The following is a 23,976-nucleotide window of genomic DNA, read 5'->3' as shown; positions in this document are numbered from 1 at the left end:
AAATAAAGGGAGACTAGTATAGATCTATTTCAAGCTATTTAGCTCTCATCAGCTAGCCATACCCTTACTGGGATTTGAACCTGTGCTGTATTGCATCTTAGGTGAACGTCTTAGCCATTATGCCACAGGTGTCCTCCTTATCAGCTGAAGCCAGGGAAGAAGGTATATATTTAGAGTCACAACCCCTGGTAAGCCCCAATCATGGGAGGAAGCTAACTGCTTCCAACATCTGTCAATCGGCTCGTCACAAGAGTCCATCACGACAGAAACCCAATATTTTTACTGTTGCCTTTGTTACATTTGTGTTTTTTTATTTGCAGTTAGCTTCCTCCCATGATTGGGGCTTACCAGGAGTTGCGACACTAATATATACCTTCTTCCCTGGCTTCAGCTGATAAGGAGGAGACCTGTAGCTCAATGGTTAACACATCTACCTTAGAGGCAATAGAGCACAGGTTCGAATCCCAGTAAGGGTATGGCTAGCTGATGAGAGCTAAATAGCTTGAAATAGATCTATACTAGTCTCCCTTTATTTATTTGTCAGCAAAAATACAACACACACACACACACACACACACACACACATAAATATAAATATATGAAATACTCAGGCACGGGAATGGTTTTGTGGTTTTCTTTTGTGTGGGGAATAATGGGTCCAAATGGCTCTTTTGAGTGTTTAAGATCGACCCTTGGACTAGACGGCCTGTAAGGTCCCTTCCAACTCCGCTAATCTGATCGGATTGATCGATTATTGATTGATTGGAGCACTTCCCAACGAAGCCCAGCCCTCACTCCTCTCACAGGGCCTGGTCCTCCCTCCCGAGCCCAAGGATGCGCCCGCTTGTCCCTTAAATCAATCTGCCGCAGAGGCGGGTGCAGTGCTGCCTCGAACCGCTAGGAGGAGCCCTCCTCCGGCAGCCCCTCGAGGCCAAAGAACGTGGGAACAACGCAGAGGAATTTCAGAGCAAGAGAAAGCGGCGGAGAGAGGCTCGTCAGGCCGCCGCGGGGCTCCCTGGAAGGCAGACCGGCTTCTCCGGAAGGGCTGGCAAAACGCCTGGAAAAAGGCTCCGAGGGACCTGCGCCTCGGGTTTGGCCCGCGAGAACGTCACTCACATCCCCTGGACGTCGGGGGGCACCGGCTTCCGGGTGTATCGCGAGATCATCCTCCCGCCTCCTCAGCGGCTCATCTCGGTCCTCGTCGGCGCAGCCGGCTGGCCGGCTCGGCCCCGGCCGCCATGGCGACGCCCCCTCCTTCTCCTGCCTCTCCGGCCGAGCGGAAGTCCCCTTCTCTATGGTGGCGAGAGTGGGGGGGGGGGTGGTGCGGCGCGCAGGCGCGCGGCGATGACGTAAGAGGCCTAGGGCGCCCAGGAGGTGGATTTCGGCGGCCCTGCGGTGAGTTGTTTGCTCTGGGAGCGGAGCTGGTGGCGTCCCAATTTTTATCCCCTCTGGTTTATCGGCAACAGTATATATTGAGCTAAATATCCAGTATATATTGAGCTAAATATCCATATTTATCTAGAAAGAGGAAGAGGCGTGGATGTTTAATAAAATTTTGCCGCCAGAAGACAAGAAACAATGGATGGAAACTAAGCAAGGAGAGAAGCAACTTGGAACTGAAGAGAAATTTACTGTGAGCAGAATTAATCAGTGGAAAAGCTTGCCTCCATTTGTTTTGGGTGCTCCATCACTGGAGGTTTTTAAGAAGAGACTATAGACCAGTGTTTCCCAACCTTGGTGACTTTAAGTCCTGCGGACTTCAACTCCCAGAATCCCACAGCCAGCTCTGCTGGCTGGGGGATTCTGGGAGTTGAAGTCCACAGGACTTAAAGTCACCAAGGTTGGGAAACACTGGTCTATAGACAGCCACTTGTCTGAAATGGTGTAGGATCTCCTGCTTGAGCTGGGGGGCTGGACTAGAAGACCTCCAAGGTCCCTTCCAGCTCTATTCTGACTTTCCTTTCTTCCTTTGCAAAGACTAAAGCAACGTCAAAGCCAATGAAGTATAAATTATTTATGTAGCGCTTTAGTTGAACTGAAAATAGTGCCTGAGAGGAAATCAGAAAGCCAGAACAGAGCTGGAAGGGACCTTGGAGGTCTTCTAGTCCAGCCCCCTGCTCAAGCAGGATACTCTATACCATTTCAGACAAGTGTCTGCCAGTCTCTTAAAAAACCCCAGTGATGGAGCACCCAAAACTAATGGAGGCAAGCTTTTCCACTGACTGATTGTTCTAACTGTCAGGAAATTTCGCCTTAGTTCTAGGTTGCTTCTCTCCTTGCTTAGTTTCCATCCATTATTTCTTGTCTTTTGGTGGTTTGGAAAATGTTGACCGCCCCTTCTGTGTGGCAGCCCCTCAAGTAGAGAATAGGAAATGGAATAGAAATAGAATACTGGAATACCAGTCCTTCTTTTGTCCAGTAGACTAGCCAACCCAAATTCTGCAACCATTCTTTATATGTGTTAGTCTCCAGGCCTTTAATCATCTTTGTTGCTCTTCTCTGCGCTTTTTCCAAAGTCTCAACATCTTTTTAATGATGATGTGACCAAAACTTGTATTCCAAGCGTGGTGTTACTAAGCATTTATAAAAAACAAAGAGATTCTTTTTAGAGGATGATTCATTCTAAGATTGACAAATCAATTGGGTAGCAAATAGTTCATTTGTTTCCATACTGGCATTTTAATATTGAGGCACAGTTTGTAGAAATGGCTTTAAAATCTTTCTCTTTGTAAAGGGGCCTGTGTGATGCAGAATGGAGAAGGAGTTAGGTTTTGTGACTGTTGAGGATGCAGTCCATTACCAGTTATTCCTGATACATGAATCAGAAGACCCAGAACATCATCAAGATATCCTCCAGCAATATATTGAAAAAATACTAGCACATTTTGCCCCTATCCTGGTTTCCTACATCTGGCAAAATGAGTCATTTAATCTAAAGTATAATCCTGCAAAAGGTAAAACAATTATATCTAATTCTGTCTTTATGCACTGTAACATTATCTTCCCCCTTAAATACTTTGGAGTGGATGTTTTGGAAAATGAGAGGGGAAAGTGGTATTCTCACTGTGCTAATGGCACTGTTCTTCACAGTTTATTTTCCCAAGAAACAACATGGTTATTATTGTTTATGTTTCAAATTGAGATAGCTTGAAACTGTTTTAAGATTTAATAGTCATACAAAACTTTTTTTAAATATAAAAAACAGCCTTATGTTAAGTTTTTATATTATATATTTATCTGTTGTAAAATTACAAACACTCTTAAGCCAAAGTTGATTAAACCATGGATGGTAAACAGTTTGCTAGCTCCCATTTTTCTGTACACATAACATCTCCAAATCACATGCCAAAAATTGGTGACAAAATTGCCAACTTTCAGTAATGCAGTTTTCCACAGCAAAGCTGTCATTTTTGGCAGCATACAAAATTGAGAAAAACTGGAAAAATGTAATCTTTCTTCAGTGACTTCAACGATACATGCTCCTAAACCCTTTGAAGGGCAGTCAGGCAAAAGGATTGCCCATAACCCATTCAGTTGTTTATCCTAATTGTGAGGAAATTGTACTATTTCTTTCTCTTACTCCTGCTGTTTCCTTGCTTTATCTTGATTATCTTCTTGCCGATCTTTAGTACTGAATACAGGATTTAAAAAAAAATATTAATTATTTAAAATAAGTGCTAACAAATTGTTCCCCCCCCCCCCAAAAAAAATTTTTTAAATGCTTAAAGCAAACAAAGAGTAGTAGGAAGAGGAAAAAATGAAGCAGCTGTGTATATGTGAAAAATTTGCAGTTATTCCAGTAACAGTTATTTTGACATGATTACAATAAGATAATCCATTTTTTTACAGGTAGTCCTTGACTTAAAGCTACAATTGAGCCCAAAATTTCTGTTGCTAAGACAGACAGTTGTTAAGTGAGTTTTCCCCCATTTTATGACCTACCTTGCCATAGTAAATCACTGCAGTTGTTAAGTTAGTAACACAATGGTTACGTGAATCTGGCTTCCTCATTGACTTTGCTTGTCAGAAAGTCGCAAAAGGCGATCACATGACCTGGGACATAGCAATGGTCATAAATATGAACCAGTTTCCAATCCATTTCTGAATTTTGATCACGTGACCGTGGGGATAAGTGTGAACAATTTTGATCCCATATCATGGGGAGGCTGTGATGCTGCGAAAAATGGATATAAGTCACTCTTTTCAGTGCCATTGTAATTTTGAATGGTCTCTAAACAAATGGTTGTAAGCCAAGGACTACCTACCTGTGTTTAAAAGCTGTCAGACTGCTCTGGGAATCTATTTACAGTGTTTGTTAAGACACAAAGAGTAAGTTATTACTCTAAAAGTAGCAAAATGTTGCTAATTGTGTGTGTTTGTCTTACAAATGGTTGCTAATAATTATAGCTAGGGAGATCGGTTTTTATTGTTTTATTGATTGTACTTTTATTGGTCAACTGATTTAAATCAAATTCTTCTGTCTGTCACTTTGATTTGTTTTTGTATGAATGGAGTGAATATTTTAGGCCCAGGCATATGCTGTTTAAATTTTGGTATTAAGTTTCGTTGCTTTTAATCTTTTATGATCTGTCCTGAGTTGCTGTAAATTGATAAATAAGATATTGATACTAGAATTGACTGCCAGTTGTTTTTTGGAAATAATCTCATAACTTCTGTTCTTTCTAGGAAATCTACCTGCTCATATTGCTGGTCACACAAAGTTTGGAGATAACATTGAAGATGAATGGTTTATTGTTTACCTCATAAAGGAAATTACAAAGGAATTTCCAGAATTATTAGCTAGGTATTTTTATTTGCTGATTACATAGACAATGATTTTAGTTGTTCTTTGTAAAGCGTCTGCAAAGCATTCTTTACAGATGCTTTACTGAAATAAAATTTATCAGGAGGGCAGGGGGGAATTTTTCTGTGAATAAAGACTACATTACAGCATGGTATCCATGTGTATTGAATTAAATTAGGACACACTAATTCCACATTATGAGTGAATATTCTTTATTATTTGAATAGAGTGGATGATAACGATGGTGAATTCCTTCTGATAGAAGCAGCTGATTACCTTCCAAAATGGTTGAGTCCTGAAAACAGCTTCCATCGGGTAAGAGAATTAAGAATGTCAAATACCTAATAAGCTAAATTTTTAGGAATTTATATTGTAATCTTATTTTGAATTTCTTCATTGTTTTTTTCTGTGAGATCTTGGAAGACTTTACCCTTTCAGACATAGACTTGATGATAATTTCTGAGAGAACGTCAAAAAACTTTCAGATTTAATAAAATTGTATATGTATATATTTGTTAAGGTATTCTTTCATAGTGGAGAATTATGCATAATTCCATTACCAAAGACTCCTGAAAGGAAGAAATTACTACCTGGAATAAACCCTACAATTCCCCAGGTCCTGAAATTGTTTTCTGGCCATTCTGAGGATTTTGTGGCTTCAAAAGCTATTAAAGCAACAGTATATAAACGCATCAATGGGTAAGTGATGGAATCTGAATATACATATATACTACTACAATTGTATGTATCAGTGATAGCGAACCTTTTCAGCACCGAGTGCCCAAACCAAAACGTCCATGCATGTGCGCTGGTGCGCGTGCTAGAGCACCAAAACCCCAAAGACCAGTTGACTGGTGCGCACATGCCTGCTTTTTGGGCATTTTCTGGCTGTTTTCAGGCTGTTTTTGGGGTGCTTTTCATGCCAAAAATGGCCCGGAAAACGGCCTCTTTTTTGGCCAGTTTTGGGGGCGTTTTCAGACTGTTTTCTGGCAGTCCGGCACCCATGAAGACCAGAAACAAAAATAAATGAAATGTTGCAGATGATCCAGTTCTTCCCTTTGTATTCTAACCTATAAGAAGAATTGCCTCCACCAGGATTTTGTCTCTCTGTTTTTATTTTATTTTTTTCCTTATTGCAATTTTGTGCCATAGGTATCCTGAGAAGATCCAGACCTGTCGTCATCGAGCTCACTGTTATCTTCCAGCAGGCATTGTGGTAATTCTGAGGCAACGTCCTGCGTTAGTGTCGGCAGCAGTCCAAGCTTTTTACCTTCGAGATCCCATTGACTTAAAAGCATGTTGCATTTTCAAAAACTTCCCCCCTGAAACACGTGTGATGGCATCAGTAAGTGCGGATTAAGCTTCTGAGTTAGTCTTCGCAATTAATTCACCTTATTGTATGTATTTTACGAATGATTTTTTTAAAAGTAATCTTTATTAGTTATACATTTTTTAAGAGTAAAACATACAAATACAATTTTAAACATACAACCCTCCCCCCCCCCCCCCCCCGCGGTGACAGTCATTCACAGCCCAACTTTTTTCTTTCCTTCCTCATTGTTAGGTCTCTAAGCCACATCTTCTCATTACAAAATTCAGGGATCTATTACAATACCCATGTTCACTTTTAACTTTCCCCGTTTTAAGTCCCTGCTGTTCTCCTTGTCGCCCACATATACCATAAGTTCCAGCTAAGGTAATGTTCTGTTTCTCCTTTGTCCCTCAGCCAACCCGTCATTCTGTCCATTTCTGCACATTCATAGATCTTTTTAATTATAGCATCTTCCGACGGTATGGTAGTGGATTTCCAAAATTGTGCATAAGTTATTCTTGCGGCCACAATTATATGTAGGCTCAAATGCCATATTGAATTGCTCATGTTTTCTGGTTTAATGCTTAGTAGAAGGTTCTCGGGTCTCCATTCCATGCTTGCCCCCGGTAACCTCTTTTAGCCATTTTTTAATCCTTCTCCAGTATTTCGTGGCCTCAGTACAGGACCACCAAATATGGTAGAATGTGCCATCCTTTCTTCCACATTTCCAACACAGTGGAGATAACCCAGGAAACATTTTGGCTAACCTCGTTGGGGGGAAGTGCCACCTATAAACCATCTTGTAATGTTTTCTTTGAATGCTGTAGATATTGTAAGTTTAATGGTCTTACTCCATAGATCCCACCATTTGCCCATTTCAATCTCATAGCCAAAGAATGATTTATTTGGAGGCTTCATTCTGTTCTTTTTAGGTACAATTCTATCCTAACTTGTCTAATCTCCCATCTCTTCTACAAGAGATGGGAGATTAAGCAAGTTAGGTTAGTTTTGTTCTGTAGAATTATCATACTATAATTACTATATAGTAGAATTATAGTATAGTATAATTAGTATAATAGAATTATACTATAATTCTATAATCTCTTGCTCTTGTATAATTCTTTAAGTAATGTCACAAAGGTGCTTTTTGTGGTACCAACTGGACTTTCTTGTTTTTTCTTTTGAAGACATTTCGCTTCTCAGCCAAGAAGCTTCTTCAGCTCTGATAGAATAGTGGGGAATGGAAGGTTTATATCCTTGCAGACATCTGGCCATTTGCATCCTTTCAAAGGGTTATTGAAGTGCTTGGAGGTTTATCAGTGTCCTCAGGGTCACCTGAGTAGTGCTCCTGATCCAGTACAATTTTTTTCTCTGGAAAGCCATTCCTACTCCCACACCATTCAAAGGGTGCTCATCCCAAATTGTATAGCTAAACATCTGTAGAGATTCTCAGTCATCCAGGTGAAGTTGTCCCAAAGGTGCTTTTTCTGGAGGCAAACTGGGCTTTCTTATATTTTTTTTGAAGATATTTCGCGTCTCATCCAAGAAGCTTCTTCAGCTCTGACAGGATAATGAGAAATTGAAGGATTTATCTCTCTTGCAGACAGCTGGTGTTTATTAAAAGCGAAACATCTTCAAAGAAAAAATGAAACCCAGCCTTAGGAAAAAGCACCTTTGGGAAAACCAGGACATGGATGACTGAAAATCTCTACAGACTTCTTCAAATAATATTACAAGTAGTTCTCATTTGGCAACTACCTTGGATGGCGGCCATTCACATAGTCCTGACCTTTGTGACCAATGCCCTGATTTACAACCCTTGCAGGTCTGTAAAGCAAAGGAGAGCCGAAATAAAATCACGATGTTACACTTAGCCACTGCTTCACTTCATGTCGGCCCTGACTGTGGTTGCCAAACAAGGACTAACTGTAATAGGCCGAAGCAGATTCAAATACGTTTTGAATCTGAAAAGTGAATCTTTAATGAAATATTCTGATATTTTCAGGTTACTTTGACAAAGTGTCTATATGCACAACTGGTTCAACAGACATTTGTACCAGACAAACGGAGTGGCTACTCGTTACCTCCTCGTTCACACCCTCAATACAAAGCCTATGAATTAGGCATGAAATTGGTAAGTATCTACCTTGACCATTGATATTTTTACAACAAAATATTAATTTCAAGATATACACATATATATATACACAAACAATGTAGAGGCACACAGGCAATGAAAGAACCAGAATCCATACACAAACTAAATTCATTAAAAAAATACATATAATAGAACTAGATAAGACCAATATGATCATGGCTGTATTCTGCAATTGCATATGTCCCCTTTGGCTGTCAGTCAAATATTAATAAATATATATAATAGGATTTATTCAGGTAGCCAGGTGCTTGTGGCCTCAATTGTAATTGTCATACCGGAGTATCAACGTAAAACCAAGTGTTTTATTAATTTCACTTCCCCTGCTTTGCAAGAGGGAAGAGCTTTGCATGGTTACAATGGCCTGAGGATCTGCCTAAGGGAGGGCATTAATATAGGATCTAGAGAAGTATTTAAAATGGGTAAGTTATTTTAAGTAATTTGTAAGGAAATCTCTTTTAGTTGGATATAAACATTTGGTTGTTTTAAAATAAAGAGTTTTGTTAGCTAATGTTAAATCAAAATCTTATTAAGATAATGCTAAATTTACCCCATTATTCAGCCTCTTTAAGCTGACAGAAACATACACATCATTCTCTAATACCCTGTTTCTCTGAAAATAAGACCTCCCTGGATAATAAGCACAATCAGGCTTTTGAGCGCATGCACTAAAATAAGCCCTTCCCTGAAAATAAGCCCTCCCCTACAATATTTAAACATGTGCAGCCGGTCTCCGCCATTTCGGGGTGGGCGGACATGCCCCACGTGCCCCTCATGCACCTGCCATCCTTCCAGAATGGCCTCACAGAGGCCACTCCCGCAAATCCTAGCTACCACACCCCTTCTCTTAGTGGTGGCCGCAAAAAGAGCGGCAGGCCCAGTGACACTAGGATTGGCAAGAGTGTGCCAGAAACAGAGACAGAACCTCTGGCCCTCTCTGGTTCAGCTGATCTGCGGGCTGAGGTTAAGGGGCCTCCTGCACCTCAGAAATAATAAGACCTCTCCAAAAATAAGGCCAAATGTTTATTTCAGGGATCAAAAGAAAATAAGACCCTGTCTTATTTTTGGGGAAACATGGTATTCTATATGAATTTTACATCAAAAGAATGTAATAATAACTATAAATTTTCCCCTAAATATAGCAGGGCACCTCCCTTTGCAGTCATTTGGATTTTGACTCTAGTTTCCCATGATTTATTCCAAATCATATTTTCAGGTATTTCATCTAAAGATTGTTCTCTAGCAGGTGGCAACCCTAGCTGAGTTTAGTTAATTTTGACAAATAAGCCAGATTAGATCTACTTAATATTTGGATATGAGACCACCAGCTAGTTTTATGGCTGTAGATTGGATTAGGACTAAAAAGGAAAAGAAATCCATCGCAGAAAAGGGCCGCAGTAAACTACTTCTTTGTACTCTGTATAATTGTTAATCAAAGGTGGTGTTTCCACAGAGTGACCAGATATTAAAATACAAAACAAAGCAAATGTCTTTACTTTGAAAATGTATTGCAAAAATTCTAACATTAAGATGCGATTATTATGAGCCGGGGTGGTGCACTGGTTAGAGTGCTGTACTGCAGATTACTTCTGCGGTGGTGACGTCGAGACGAGTGTGGGGAAGAAATCAGGGCTCTGACTTCTTATCCCAATCTACACATTTGGAGGATCCCTTCGGGGGTACGCTGATCTTGAAGGAGAGAGGCGAAGCAGTAGGGAAACCCTAGGGGTGGTGCACTGGTTAGAGCAGTGATGGGCAACCTTTTTGGCGTGGTGTGTCAAAAATCGGCAAAAAATCGAGCATAACTCGCGTTGTGTGTCACTTCGACAAAAACATAATTTTGCGCAATTTATAGTTTACACTACAAAAATGTATAATTGCAATATATAATTGTATTTAATAAACCAAAAACAAATTATTTAACATACCTGCTTAGTAACTTCTTTGTTCATCAGTCGATTTCGTATGTTGCCCTTGATATTATTGAACTTGTTTGGGGTGCCGTGAACCAGGGCTGTGGAGTCGGCTGCTTCCAGCTCCACGTCCTCATCAACATGCCGCTCCAGCCCGCCCCTGCTATGAATATTCCTAGTGACGCGAGGGCTGCTAATGGCGCTCACTGTTCCCGTTGGCACTCCGCTGTTCCCTGCTGTGGTGCAGTCATAACCGACAGTCCCAGTACAGGAGTAGACTCTCTGTGCCGGCCTGACTGGAGAGAGGCGCGCACTGTTCTAATCACTGTTCCCGCGCTCCTCTCCTGCGGGTCCTCCCTCGCCGCGCTGATGACGTGTGTGCGCACGGCATGCACGCCTTACCAGCAGCCCCTGCGCTCAGAAAGGGGCGGCGGCGATACAGTAAGTGAGTGTGGGCGGGGGAGATCACACGTCCCCCCCCCCCCCCGTTCCTCCAGCACAGATTCTTTCATCCTCGGCGGCCGTGCAGGAGCCGAGGATGAATCGCATGAAATCCCGTGTCATAGGTTCGCCATCACTGGGTTAGAGTGCTGTACTGCAGGCTACTTCTGCTGGCTTCTAGCTGCCTGCAATTTGGCAGTTCAAATCGCACCAGGCTCAAGGTTGACTCAGCCTTCCATCCTTCTGAGGTGGGTAAAATGAGGACCCAAATTGTTGGGGGCAATAGGCTGATTCTGTAAACCACTGAGAGCGGGCTGTAAAGCGATATATAAGTCTAAGTGCTATTGCTATTATACAATATTATACTATTTTTCTCCCTCTATCGTTCACAGGCTCATGGCTTTGAAATTTTATGCTCAAAGTATAGTTCAGCTTCTCCTGATTCCAAGAAACAAATTCTGAATGTCCCATTATGGGATAGCTTTCTCAGGGCTCTCCAGAAGAACAATTATTTTAAGGTGAGATGTGTATTAATTGGAAGAAAACTAACCTCCCTTAGCTCTTCAGTGAAATCGTCTGTTGTTGGTATAATGTCGCCACACTTTAAACCATAGCCTAAATTTATATTTTAAAAAGAGCAATGTCCACACTACTCTGGGCTATTAATATAATGGTGGGATATAAATCAAATAAATATTTATTCATTGCATATTCATAAACAAAATAGCTTCAGCTTTGCTATTCAAACAGGTTAGCTTGCAATTCTCTCAGATGTTAGGATTCATTCTTCTAGGTCCGTGATGGTGAAAGTATGGCATGCGTGCGACAGGTGGCATGCGGCGCTGTCTCTGCAGGCACGCAAACCGTTACCCCAGCTGAGCTGTACCATGCATGCGTGCGCACCTCCCGCCAGCCAGCTGATTTTTGGGTCTGCCCAGGAGGTTGCAGGGAGGCCTGCTAGGCCAAAAATGGGGCGCAGGGATGTGCGCGTGTGCATGGGGGTGGGGGAAGCACAGGACACGCATGTGGGGGGTGTCATACGCATTGCATTATGAGGGTGGGGACTTTCACGGCTGTTGCACAAACACATGTGCTTTTGGCACACGACAACAAAAAGATTAGCCATCACTGTTCTAAGTTGTTTCTGAGCTTTAAAGGTGATTGTTAGGGGTATAACAAAACCATCCAGCTTCATGGAATGAAGCCCATTTTTGGACTGCTAAATGTCTGATTGCTTTCTGTTGACTTGTAAGCATGCATACAATTCCTTATATATGCATATACTCACAAAGAAAGTTGGAGAAGTTCGAACTACTGAAATTTTTGATTGAAAGGTATTTTGGAATATTTTTTCCTAATAATCCAGTTCAACTCTTGTTTGTATCACGAATGTTTATTAACTACATTCAATCATGCCTTTGAAAGGTTTATATAATTGTGATATGTACTATTACCTTCTTTAAAAAAAATAGTTGGGTTCTAAACATGTCACAAAAAAATAGTAATTATTAGGGTTATGCAAATCCACTGAGTGATTTGGTTTGACAAAGCTCATTTGTTTTCTTGTTGCAGACATTTCATTATCAAACTATGATCTGTGGGCTGAGGTTAAGGGGCCTCCTGCACCTCAAAAATAATAAGACCTCCCCGAAAATAAGGCCAAACATTTATTTCAGGGATCAAAATCATTAGCACTGATAAAGTTACCTAGTTTGGTAATGAAATCTCTAAAAGCCATCATACTCAGAGAGCATCAAAGACCTCATAGTTCAATCCTGAGCTACAAATGATCTCTTATGTGTCTGATTTAATTGCAAACAGAAAAATATGTAGTTTCCTCAGGCCTTTTGGCAGCAAAACAACAACTTTTGTCCTTTTGCAGAAACTGTTTCACCATCTTGGTATAATATATTGTAATTGTAGGTGAACAGATTTTTGTATATTCCTTTGTGGGTCTCTGACTTAAGAAGCCTACATTGACTATTTTGTTTTGTTTTTTCCAAAGGGCGAAATAGAAGGGTCTGTTCAGTATCTTCACCAGTTGCAAATGGCAGAAAACTATTTTCTACAAACTCTAGCAGGCTCAGAAAGGTGAGATAAAGTCGGTTGCATTTAATTTTCTTGGTTTGGTACTGCTAATCTCTGTGAATGATTAAATGTGGAAACATAAGAATGTATTACTCCTGCTGGCTTAATACACTACTTATGGGTGTTTCTAGATTGTATTTCCTACTTACGTTATCTGATCAATGTTTCTCCCCCAAAGGAAGAGGTGTGGTCTTCTAGAAATCAAGGTAAACAGTAAAAAAAAAACCACTGACATTTTGAATTTGAATCCGATGCAGAACACAGGTATTTTTGGAACTGTCTGAGAGAAAGCCATAGGAAACTCAATTGAGTTTATTCATTTGAAATCTAATACTGTATTTGAAAAGATATAGAATTAAAATGATTAAATGTATTAAAGCCATGCTATAATAAACAGATAATATTTATCTGTTATGATTTATTAGTTCTGAAACTATTAGAAATGTGGTTCAGAAAGAATATTTTCATAGATAACCCTCAATTGGGACAATGTCCAATCCCAGTCAAAAAGCAACACAGAATACAGAATAACAGAGTTGGAAGGGACCTTTTAGGTCATCTATTCGAACCCCCCTGCTCAGACAGGAGACCCTATGCCATTTCTGACAAATGGCAGTCCAGTCTCTTCTTGAAAGCCTGCAGTGATGAAGCTCCTACAACTTCTGAAGGCAACATCAGTTCCATTGGTTGATTGTTCTCACTGTCAGAAAATTTCTCCTTATCTCTAGGTTGAATCTCTCCCTGATCATTTGCCTTCCTTGTACCTTGTCAGGCCTCAGGTGCTTTGGAAAATAGGTTGTCCCCCTCCTCTCCTCTCTGTGACATTTATATTTATAGAGAGGCCGTAAAATAACTACATCATGATACAATTACAATCATAGGAGTAATAGTACGTTTATAGCTATAAAAATCCTAAACCTCCTATCTAATTTTATTAATCAGGTTTACACAAAAGAGCCCTACCATCTATCTTTTCTAACTCCTGTTCTGAACATCCACTCATAACTATTTCAGTCAGTCAGTCTTAGACCTAGAGAATTCTATCAATTATTCCTAAACTGTTCTTGAGCGATGTGGTGGCCTAGAGGTGGAGCTCTCGCCTCACAATCAGAGGCAAATATTTCTCTCTCTGGATGCATTGAGTAATTTCTTGTGAATTCCATGTAGGTGTCAGGAAGGGCATCAGGGCAGTAAATGCTCAGCTATAGGCGCCCTAACCCCACCCTGAAGCAAGGGATTGCAGGGCCACTAAAAGAAAAATCCTAAGATATTCTTAGTGTTGTTTTCAGTAACTAATTATAATGTTACCGTGTTTCCCCCAAAATAAGACAGGGTCTTATTTTCTTTTGCCCCATGAAATATGGCTTTGGGCTTATAATAGGGGGGGGGGGGGCTTATTGTTTTGGGGTTGCCGGGCAGCTGTTCCCTTGCGAACTGGCTCCCGAAGAACCGGGCACAGCCACAGGGGCGAAGCAGCCATGAGGTGACCATGCTCACGAGCAACCACTTGGCAAACCCCCTCTCTAGCCGGGCAGAGCGCCATTCACTGACCTAGGGGGTATCCTTAAGGCGCCAAGGCACATGGCGCTCTGCCCGCTTTCTAGCTCCCGCGACTTGACACATTAGTGATACCCCCTAGGTTAGTGCATGGAGGTCTGCCCGGCTGGAGAGGGGGGTTGCGCGAGTGCCTGTTCCACCCCCAGCAAGCAGGCCTCCCAGCCTCACCATGCCCTGGCCCAGCTCTCACTGCAGCCGCCGCTGCGCTCTGAGTATAACTACTTCTCCAGCTTCCAAACTCCAAAACTTGGCTGTTGAGTCTTCCAGCAGCGGCCACTCTAAGAGTGCACTCTATGGTTGTGGGCAGTCTTCTACAAGCCAGCCCAAAACCATAGAGCGCACTCCTAGAGCAGCCGCTGCTGGAAGACTCGGCATCCAGGTTTTGGAGTTTGGAAGCCGGAGAAGAAGTTATGCTCGGAGCACAGCGATGGCAGCGCCCTGGCCCTGCAGGGAGAGGTGCTCGCGCACACCCCCTCTCCAGCCAGGCAGAGCTCCATGCACTGACCTAATGTGCCAAGCTGCGGAAGCTTGGGGGGCGGATAGAGCGCCACGTCGCTTGGCACCTTAGAGATACCCCCTAGGTCAGTGAATGGCGCTCTGCCCGGCTGGAGAGGGGGTTTGCTGGGCAGCTGCTCATGAGCATGGTCACCTCATGGCTGCTTCGCCCCTGAGGCTGTCCCCGGCTCTTCAGGAGGCCTCTCGCAAGGGAGCAGCCGCCCGCCAATTCCCCCCTCCAGCCAGGCAGAACGCCACTCTCTCCTAGCGGTATCCTGAAGGCGCCAAGCAACGTGACCGCCTTTCTCCCCCCCAGCTCCTGCGGCTTGGGGTCTTCAGGATACCACTAGGTCAGTGAGTGGTGCTCTGCCTGGCTGGAGGGTGGGGAGTTGTCCAGGGGGCTTATTTTGGGGGGTGGGCTTATATTTTTGCCCATGCGAAAAATGTGGCAAGGCGTTAGTTTCAGGACAGGTCGTATTTTGGGGAAAACACGGCATAACCCAAATTACAACATTAGAAACTATAACAAAGTTTATAGCAAATTATGATCCTGGTCGTGAAAATGATATTAAGTGAGAGGCAAGCAAACCTCCCTTTTCAAATAATATAGAATCACAACCAAATATTTAACGATTTGCTTTATGAAAAGCTTGTTTATAGGCAGTCTTATGGTTATAAGTCTCAATTGCCTTATAATCACAATGGAGCCCAAACTTTTGGTCATATGTCACTGCAGTCATTATTTTGAGGTACCACATGACTGGACTCCATTTTACAACCATTTTCACAATAACAATAAAGTTGTTAAGCAAATCAGAGAGTTATTAAAGAAACCACCTATACGTAAATCCAGAATATCCATTAGCCATTTTCTACTGGAAATGTAAATGCTTATAAATATAAATGCTTATAAATGTGAGCCAGTTGCCTGAAATGTAATGTGATGGCGGATGGCAGCAATATAACTTCAAGGTCAGCTCATAAGTAGCTTTTTTGAAATCCATCGTAATTTTGAATGATCATTAAGTGAGGACTACCTGTAGGGCAATTCTTTCTGCTAGTGAGTTTATGATTGGATCAGTTGTGGAAAAGTAATTCTAATCATGGCCAGTTCAATACTTTTCATTCTGTATTTCGATGTTGTGTTTCTTTTAATAGCTCAGTTGCTGTTAGCCCTGGAGAAGAAATTCTGACGATATTAAAAAAAAATCCCTTTAATTTGGAGGATTTGAAAAAGAGCTCAGACGTTCTACCTCCAGAGGATGGTAAGTAGTGGGAGAGTTTTAAAAATAATGATGAGAATTCCAGAAACATGTAGATGTTTTTATTTTATTCATTGATTTTTATTTTACTTGCTCTTTTGGCCATCCTAAAGGAATGAAAATGACATTTCATTAAGTACTTAGAGGCAGGGCCCCCCAATTCACAACCTGGTACTAGGCCGCAGTCTATTAGGAATTGGGACGCGCAAGCAACAGGCAAGCACACAAATCTCCATTCGTGCAAGTGATCCCCATGCCTGCTGCTGCTAGTCCAGAGCCTAAAAGCTTGGGAACAGCTGCCTTAAGGTTATAACCGTATTTTTTGGACTATAAGATGCGCTGGAGTATAAGACGCACCAAGATTTTGAAGAGATAAATTTTTAAAAAAGGTTTTTGCACTCTGCAAGCCTCCCAAACCCTTTGCATGCCTCATTTTTGTGAAAGTGCTTCTGGGGACTGAAGGGGCTTCTGGGGACTGGGGGGGGGACAAGCAAAAAATGGCCATTTTTTGCTGGTTTTTGCCCTTCCGAGCCCCCAGGAACACTTTGCAGGCCTTCCAAACCTCTTCACATCCATTTTTGTGAAGGGGGTGGGGTTTCGCGAGGCCAAAAATACTGTATTCAGTGTAGAAATAAAATTTTCTTTTATTGCTGTGGGAATTTTTCTAATTTGTTTAAAGATTGGACCTCTTTTTCTAATTTGATATACAAAAAAGATACAAAAAGAAACTCTTTAATAGCATCTCCGCTCCAGAGGCTGGGAGGTATTGTTGATCGGAGCTTTGTGTATTCAAAATGGAACTTTTTTTTTCTTTCACGGATTGCTTTGATTTGGCACCACAAGGCTTTACTGTTTGGCTACAGAGTGATAAGAGTGCACAGATGTCCCTTTGAAGTATGTTTTCGACCAGAGAAAAGTGAGAGCAGCGTTCTTTGTGAATCTATGCTTTAATTTTGTTGATCTTTCAAGCTAGAGTAGCTGTGTTTGTCAGAATGAAACAATCCCAAGGAAAAATAGAGCTCTTGATTTTGCAAAAAATATTTTCAGAACTACAGAAATTATCAAATATAATAGAGAAAAAACTGGAATACCTAGAACACATAACAAGAAAATATGATGAAAAAATTGAAAATGTTCATCAAATGCAAAACGGGGTAATTGAAACTCAAAAAAACCAAAGTGGAAAATGAATATAAAGAGACTAAATCTGCTGATATCTATGGTAATTAGTTTGTTCCTGAGAATGGAAAGAATGGAATACAGAAAGAGGAATTAAATGGAGAGGAAATCTATTTCAAAGGTCAAGATATAGAAGAAGATAAAATTAAAGAACCTATGGATTTAAAGAAAGAAATTCCACTAGCAAAAGTTTTGATAACACTGCTGACAATCAAAGACAAACTGAATAAGGAAACAGAAAGAGGGCATCAAGATTATATGGGAGATCTTATAAGCAAGGAGTTGCTAAGAGAAGTCCATACAAAGCTGATCAAGAAGATGACTAGAGGATTGGTACCACAAATGGCAGAAGATATGAGATTGTTTTGTTATTGGAAAGATACAGGTTGATAGATGGAAGAATATAACTTAAAGCTAGTTAAACTTAGTGAAATTTAGTGATAATAGATATAGTTAAAGAAATAATTGATAATGATAATAATGTATACAATGTGTAGTGTTATGATAAGTAATAATTGGATATGAATATTGAATGGTACCCATGAAAGGAAGATTAGAAATCCTTTTGGATTATATACAAAGGTTAATAAAAAAGAAGTTAGATACAGTTAAGTTTTGATTATTAGGGGGGAAATGTTATGATACAGGATATAGTCAAATAAAAGAGGGGTAATGTTGACAACCTATATATATATGTATGGGTACAATATAAGGAAACTGGATAAAAATTGCAAACAGTGATCTGGAAAGGAGGATTAGAAAAGTTTGTTACTAAATATGGATGTTTAACTAGAATAGGACATAAGGATTCAGTGTTATTGGAGGATTTTAGAAATATTAAATGAAATGCCAGTATGTGGTTATGTATTAAATCTTGGTATATTTTATGATGAAGGACATTTAGACAATTATAGTCAAATAAAAATGGAGGTATAAAGGTAACGTGTAAATATTTGAGTTAAAATACTTGAGTTAATATGAATTATGCTTGATGACTGTGGAAGAGATGAATGAAAACCTTTTGTAACCAACTGATACACTTTCTGCAGTATGTAAAGAAGGAAGATTTTATGTGTTGTGTTTGTTTTGAAAATAAAAAATTCTATTAAAAAAAAAAATCTTATACTCCGGTGTGTCTTATACTCCGAAAAATATGGTAAGTCAGCTCTCTCACATTTTCTGCAAAAAATTAAAAGCTCTTTTGGACATTTCATCTTTTCCTAATATATAGGCAGCTGTTTGCAACTTTCACATATGTTTTCTTTTTTACAGTCAGCAATATTATTATTAATTATGTGTTTATTATTTATAAGCCACTCAAAGTCACAGCAGGCAGCTTTATAAATTTGTTTAATAAATAAATAAATAAAAACTTCCCACTACATGCTTCTCTTTTAGATGACACTTGGCTGGAGATTTCTCCAGATGCTCTGGATCAGATTCTGGAGGAGACATCTGGCACAAATAAATCTGCATGTGCCTCAGAGGAAAAGCAGAACTATGACTTGACTGTGGTTGCTGAAAGCATGAAGGCTTTCATATCCAAAGTCTCAACATATGAAGGAGCAGAAATGCCACGGTAGGTTAGTTTTGTAACATGCTTCCATATGATGTAATAATTTCTGTATGGGTCAATCATTTTCAAATAATGTAAGCCAAATTTGTGAAAAGATCAAATTTGTATCTGTCAAAAACAATGTTACTTGGTAAAACAACTTTTTAAGTATTTACAAAATCATTGGCATAAATTGCAAATGCAACTTTTCCTTCATTTCCTGAAACGGAACTTCATTTGAACTCAGTGGTAAAACTCATTCGACATAACAGGTAGAAAATAGCCAGAATAAAATAATTTGATACAGAACAGTGGTCCCCAACCTTTCCACCTTGGCAGTCAAACAGCTCCATTGGTACAAGCGGCGGGCACACCCACTTGCGTGAATGAAGCTTTGCGGGCAGAGGGCACTTGTGTGTGGCAGCACTTGTGTTCACATGCAAAACTCCCCTCATGTGAGTGTGCTTGTGCTCCATTCGCCAGACCGAAGACTGCTTGCATGTGAGTGCCCTCCACTCACGCGAGTGGAGCTTCACACTTGCCCATCACTTGTGCAGCCCAGTTTCGATCAGGTTGCAGCCTGGTACTGGGAGAGGGCCTGGGGCCCCCTGATGTAGAAGATCTATACATCTGTCTGATTCAGGCAAATTGTATAACAGCAAAGAATTACTGCATGTTTACTTTAATTAAATCTTTAAATCTCTCTATATCTATCTATCATCTATCTATCTATCATATATATATATATTTATCAGCACAAAAAAACCATATATGTATGTATGTGTGTATATGTGTGTGTGTGTCTGTGTATATATATATATATATATATATATATATATATTAATATATACATATATATATATATAAATATATTAATATATACATATATACATATATACATATATATATATATATATATATATATATATATATATATATATATATATATATATATATATATATATATTATTTGTGCTGATAAATAAAGGGAGACTAGTATAGATCTATTTCAAGCTATTTAGCTCTCATCAGCTAGCCATACCCTTACTGGGATTCGAACCTGTGGTATATTGCATCTTAGGCAAACGTCTTAGCCATTATGCCATAAGATGCAATATACCACAGGTTCGAATCCCAGTAAGGGTATGGCTAGCTGATGAGAGCTGAATAGCTTGAAATAGATCTATACTAGTCTCCCTTTATCTATTTATCAGCACAAATAAAACACAAATATAACAAAGGCAACAGTAAAAATATTGGGTTTCTGTCGTGATGGACTCTTGTGACGAGCCGATTGACAGATGATGGAAGCAGTTAGCTTCCTCCCAAAATTGGGGCTTACCAGGGGTTGTGACACTATATATGTAAATTTATATATATATATATAAATTTAAAGTCACAACCCCTGGTATGCCCCAATTATGGGAGGAAGCTAACTGCTTCCATTCTCTGTCAATCGGCTCGTCACAAGTCCATCACGACAGAAACCCAATATTTTTTTTTTACTGTTGCCTTTGCACAAATAAAACATATATGTGTGTGTGTGTGTGTGTATGTATGTATGTATGTATGTATGTATTTGTGCTGATAAATAAATAAACACTATATATATGTGTTTGTGTTCCAGCATAACTCTGGAATGCCTTGAGCAATTTCAACCAAACTTGGTACACTGATGCACCCTCTGGAAACAAAAATTGTGGGGGTAAGACACCCCTCGGGCTGTGTGTTCTGTTAAGATACAGCCTGTTGTGCCTTCAAATGGCTACTACCATACTGCCATTAAATGGTTTCCACTGTACAGCGCAGGGGAGTTGACATAGCAATGGCTTCACAGTACTCCACAAGGGGGCTCCCTCTGGTAAGGGGGAAAATCCAACATTAGAAATTTGGTCCAGGATTATTTTTGAGGACAAATGTATGGATAAATAAATAGCCGGGCAACGCCAGGTTATCCGCTAGTAGTAATTAAATAATGTATCTGTTCTAAATGCAAGTTTTCTCAATCCTACTGCCACAATCGATAGTGGTGATTAACCCTTATTTTTAATTGTGGCTTATATTTAAACATAATATTTAATATTTAAAAATAATATTTATGTGATCAATATTTATTTATAAAAATCTTTTTTCATCTGCAGAATAAAAAACATGCTGCAGTTCCATGCTGATTATTTTGTTAGGGGCCTATCTAGACATTCAAAAGAAAAGAGAGGGCATTTTCACCAAATCCAAGTGCATTTTGATTACCCTGTTTGTTCCAGAAAGGAGAGGCAAAGGGGTGAAGAAGTCATTCTGTTCAGAGAAATTGCTGCTGATTCTAAAAAATTGTTTCCAAAGTCTTCTGCATTATATCATTATTTTGAAAACCACCAACAATATAAAATATAATGACGAATTCTTAACTTTCAGGTCTTCCGCTAAGGGCCCTGTCAGTTTTGATGTTGACTCCTTCGCAGAGGCTTTGGATAATATCCTGGGTGAGTTGCCTGGATCAGGCCAAGGGGATTAGCAGAATCAAATGGTTTGAGATTAAAGTTTCCCTTCCATCTCTGTCCCGGAGTCACCCACGTGCACTGGTTTTGGATACCTCCCTTTCCCTCTGCCCAAGTATCACTTGCTTTTAGTCTTATTCTGACACCATTACTGTGTTGCTTCTAGGGCCAAATTTAGAGGAGCTGGACTCTGATGACTTAGAAGAAGAAGAAGAATTTGAATTCTTAGATAGTGACGAAGGGTGTGATTTAAAAGCTGATTCTCAAGGAGATACAGCATCTTGGAATGAAACCACCGAAAATCTCCAAACATACATGAATGAAATGGATCGCGAATTGTCATCCACCACTATTGGCAAAAGCTTTACCAGTCAGAAGAAAGGGGTACGTTTAAACTTATACCATCTTTCTGGTGACTTAAGAGGAAGAGGTTGTGGCCTGCGGAGCTGGCAGCAGATTCGGACAGCAAGGAGGCTGGGGAGGAACATGGGCCAGTCCTGGAGTCTGGAGAAGGCTCAATGAGGGCTCTGTGTCGGAGGCAGAGAGGGGGGCAGAGTCATATGCCAGTTAACAGCTGCTTTCAGAGTCAGACATCAGTGAGGCAGACAAACAGCTGGAGCCTGTTCCCAGTGTGCTCATGTACAGTTGCCAGACAAAGGGAGCAGCTAAAGAACAGGGGTCGACTTGGGAGTAAGGCCACAGGTGGACGATGAATGGCCCCTCCCAGAGGAAATAAAAGAGGAACAAGGGGGGAGTGGAATTTGCAGGAGACGAACAGTTCGTTTAATTGGTTCGTGACTCTCCGAGATTCCTTGCAAGTTTTGCAGATATCAGCCTGGCAGCTCTCGAAGCCAGATAAGGTCTGTGACTGTAAATCCTCCCTTGAAAGACTTTGCTGGATGTGAATGAGCAGAATTCACAGTAAATTAATAAAAGGAGTTTTTGTCAATAACGAGTTTGCTTCATGCTCTTGGGAAGCCTCTGTCAGAATAGAAGGAATGGCTGTTGGGATTATTATTTTTTCCCCTGTAAGTCGGCTATAATATGAAAACACATAGCATTTGAGGGTTGTTGTTTTTTTCATTCTAAATGACATCCGAATCCAGTGTTAACAAAAATGCCTTATATTTTCTTATATTGTTTTATTTAACATAGGAGAGATCTGGTAAAATATTTCCACATGAAGACCCTAACCCAGATTTGAAAGGCAATCAGAATAAAGAAGATCCTGATACAACACCTGTGGACATTGATGTGAACCTTGTAACTAACTTGTTGGAATCCTATCATGCTCAAGTTGGATTAGCAGGACCTGCTTCTAACATTCTGCAGAGCATGGGAGTGCATTTGCCAGATAATACTGACCAAAAACCTCCCTAGCAATTCATTGATACAATACATTGGTTTCCTCGTTTAAAGGATACATTGCTAAGTAAAAGCATTATTTTTTTAAACAAAAACACCCTTCTCCGAAAATACTTTTGCAGGCAGATTTGAATCATTTGGAATATCCTTCTCAACGACTTAAACCATTTGGTGGAATCTGTTTTCTGAAATAATTGTAAAGCGACGAGAAAATGGACTCTTGCAAATATTTTTGAAATCCATTTTATATTCATTAAAATACTTAGAATTTTCTTGCAAACATCTTGATTTTTTTTAAACAACAGGAAACTTTATCTACAATGTCTAATAAACAAGCAACTTTTCAGCAATCGGAATATGTTGAAGTAATATACAGGGTGTGATACATATTGTGTGATACATATATTAAAATGAAGCGATACAGCAAAACAAGTATAAATATAAACAGTCCAACATATAGGGAAGTAAATGAGTGTTTTAAATGCCTGAAACACAATGCTCAGCATTCAAGAAGGGAAAGGCATTAAATATTTTACAGATGCCTCCAAATTAGCAGTATTCCGAATAGCACCATCAGGAAAAGACTGGCTTTTAGCCTTCTGCGCCATTTTTCTTTAAGCGCCAAATTTCCTGTTGTGTGTTAGGGACCTACATTGCATTAATTTTGCAGTTAACCATGGCCTGTAATCAAGTGAAGAGTGGTAATGTTGGTGTGAATGAAGGTTTTAAAGAAAATTGAAGTGAAGAAGGAAATTATTGAGAAATATGAGCATGGTGTGCATGTTACTGATCTTGCTGCAGATTACAAGAAATCAAAGTCTATGATCTTGACTATTTGAAGAAGAAAATTTTGAAGCAGAAGCTATTAAAGCAGCTAATGTTACAAGGGGAGTGACAATTATAACCAAGCAGAGGCCTCAGGTGCTGGAAGAGGTGGAAAAACTATTGTTAGTATGGTTGAACAAAAAGCAACTTGCAGGTGATAGCATAAGCAAGGTGATCATATGTGAGAAGGCTAGGAAAACACATGGTAATTCTCAATGGTATCGACGGGAGTCCAGGATGGGTTATTCTAGCCTGATAGCTCATTGACTGAATTGAAGGTCTGAAGACATGCCTCCCTGGTAACGGTCTTCCGTCTTTCAATTCAGTCTCAGCTCTCAGGAGGGTTTTTTCTTAAGCTCCAGTTCAGCTAAGTTTGTTTTGTTATCAAACTTCTCCTTTACTCCCTGGATAGGATTCTAATTAGAGACATTTCTAGAAGCCCTGGGAGAGGAAGTTTGTTATGCCGCGCGCTTAGCACCATTGGTGCCTTAGACGGGCTTTCACAGCCTCATTTCCAAGCACCGGCCGTT

At 40.2% G+C, this 23,976-nt stretch overlaps 2 protein-coding genes across 2 annotated transcripts in view; one reads left to right on the top strand and one right to left on the bottom strand.

The window, feature by feature from the left end:
* The window catches only part of FAM149B1 (family with sequence similarity 149 member B1), a 31,167-nt gene extending 29,901 nt beyond the window's left edge, over positions 1-1,266 (bottom strand). Inside the window, 1 exon segment of the mRNA XM_032231676.1 lies at positions 1,117-1,266. Within this exon segment, the coding sequence (XP_032087567.1) occupies positions 1,117-1,166 (50 nt within the window). The 5' untranslated portion in view covers positions 1,167-1,266.
* A 37-nt stretch (positions 1,267-1,303) lies between these two features.
* On the top strand, positions 1,304-22,901 carry ECD (ecdysoneless cell cycle regulator). Its single transcript, XM_032231617.1, has 14 exons — positions 1,304-1,395; positions 2,735-2,954; positions 4,687-4,804; positions 5,032-5,119; positions 5,325-5,503; positions 5,957-6,149; positions 8,122-8,250; positions 11,018-11,143; positions 12,631-12,716; positions 15,924-16,030; positions 18,605-18,785; positions 21,174-21,241; positions 21,423-21,640; positions 22,412-22,901. Exons 2-14 carry the CDS (start codon positions 2,753-2,755, stop codon positions 22,634-22,636), a joined length of 1,920 nt encoding a protein of 639 aa, XP_032087508.1. The 5' UTR covers positions 1,304-1,395; positions 2,735-2,752; the 3' UTR covers positions 22,637-22,901.
* The last annotated feature ends 1,075 nt before the right edge of the window (positions 22,902-23,976 follow it).

This window comes from Thamnophis elegans, chromosome 15, assembly GCF_009769535.1.
Source record: "Thamnophis elegans isolate rThaEle1 chromosome 15, rThaEle1.pri, whole genome shotgun sequence".
Taxonomy (NCBI): Eukaryota; Metazoa; Chordata; class Lepidosauria; order Squamata; family Colubridae; genus Thamnophis; species Thamnophis elegans.
This window is presented reverse-complemented; position numbering and strand designations above follow the sequence as displayed.

Excerpts from the sequence above, each read along its gene's own strand:
- ECD (XM_032231617.1), top strand. The coding sequence starts at position 2,753 with ATGGAGAAGGAGTTAGGTTTTGTGACTGTTGAGGATGCAGTCCATTAC. Across the intron at positions 8,251-11,017 it reads ATGAATTAGGCATGAAATTG|GCTCATGGCTTTGAAATTTT; the intron begins GTAAGTATCTAC and ends TATCGTTCACAG. Across the intron at positions 11,144-12,630 it reads AGAAGAACAATTATTTTAAG|GGCGAAATAGAAGGGTCTGT; the intron begins GTGAGATGTGTA and ends TTTTTTCCAAAG.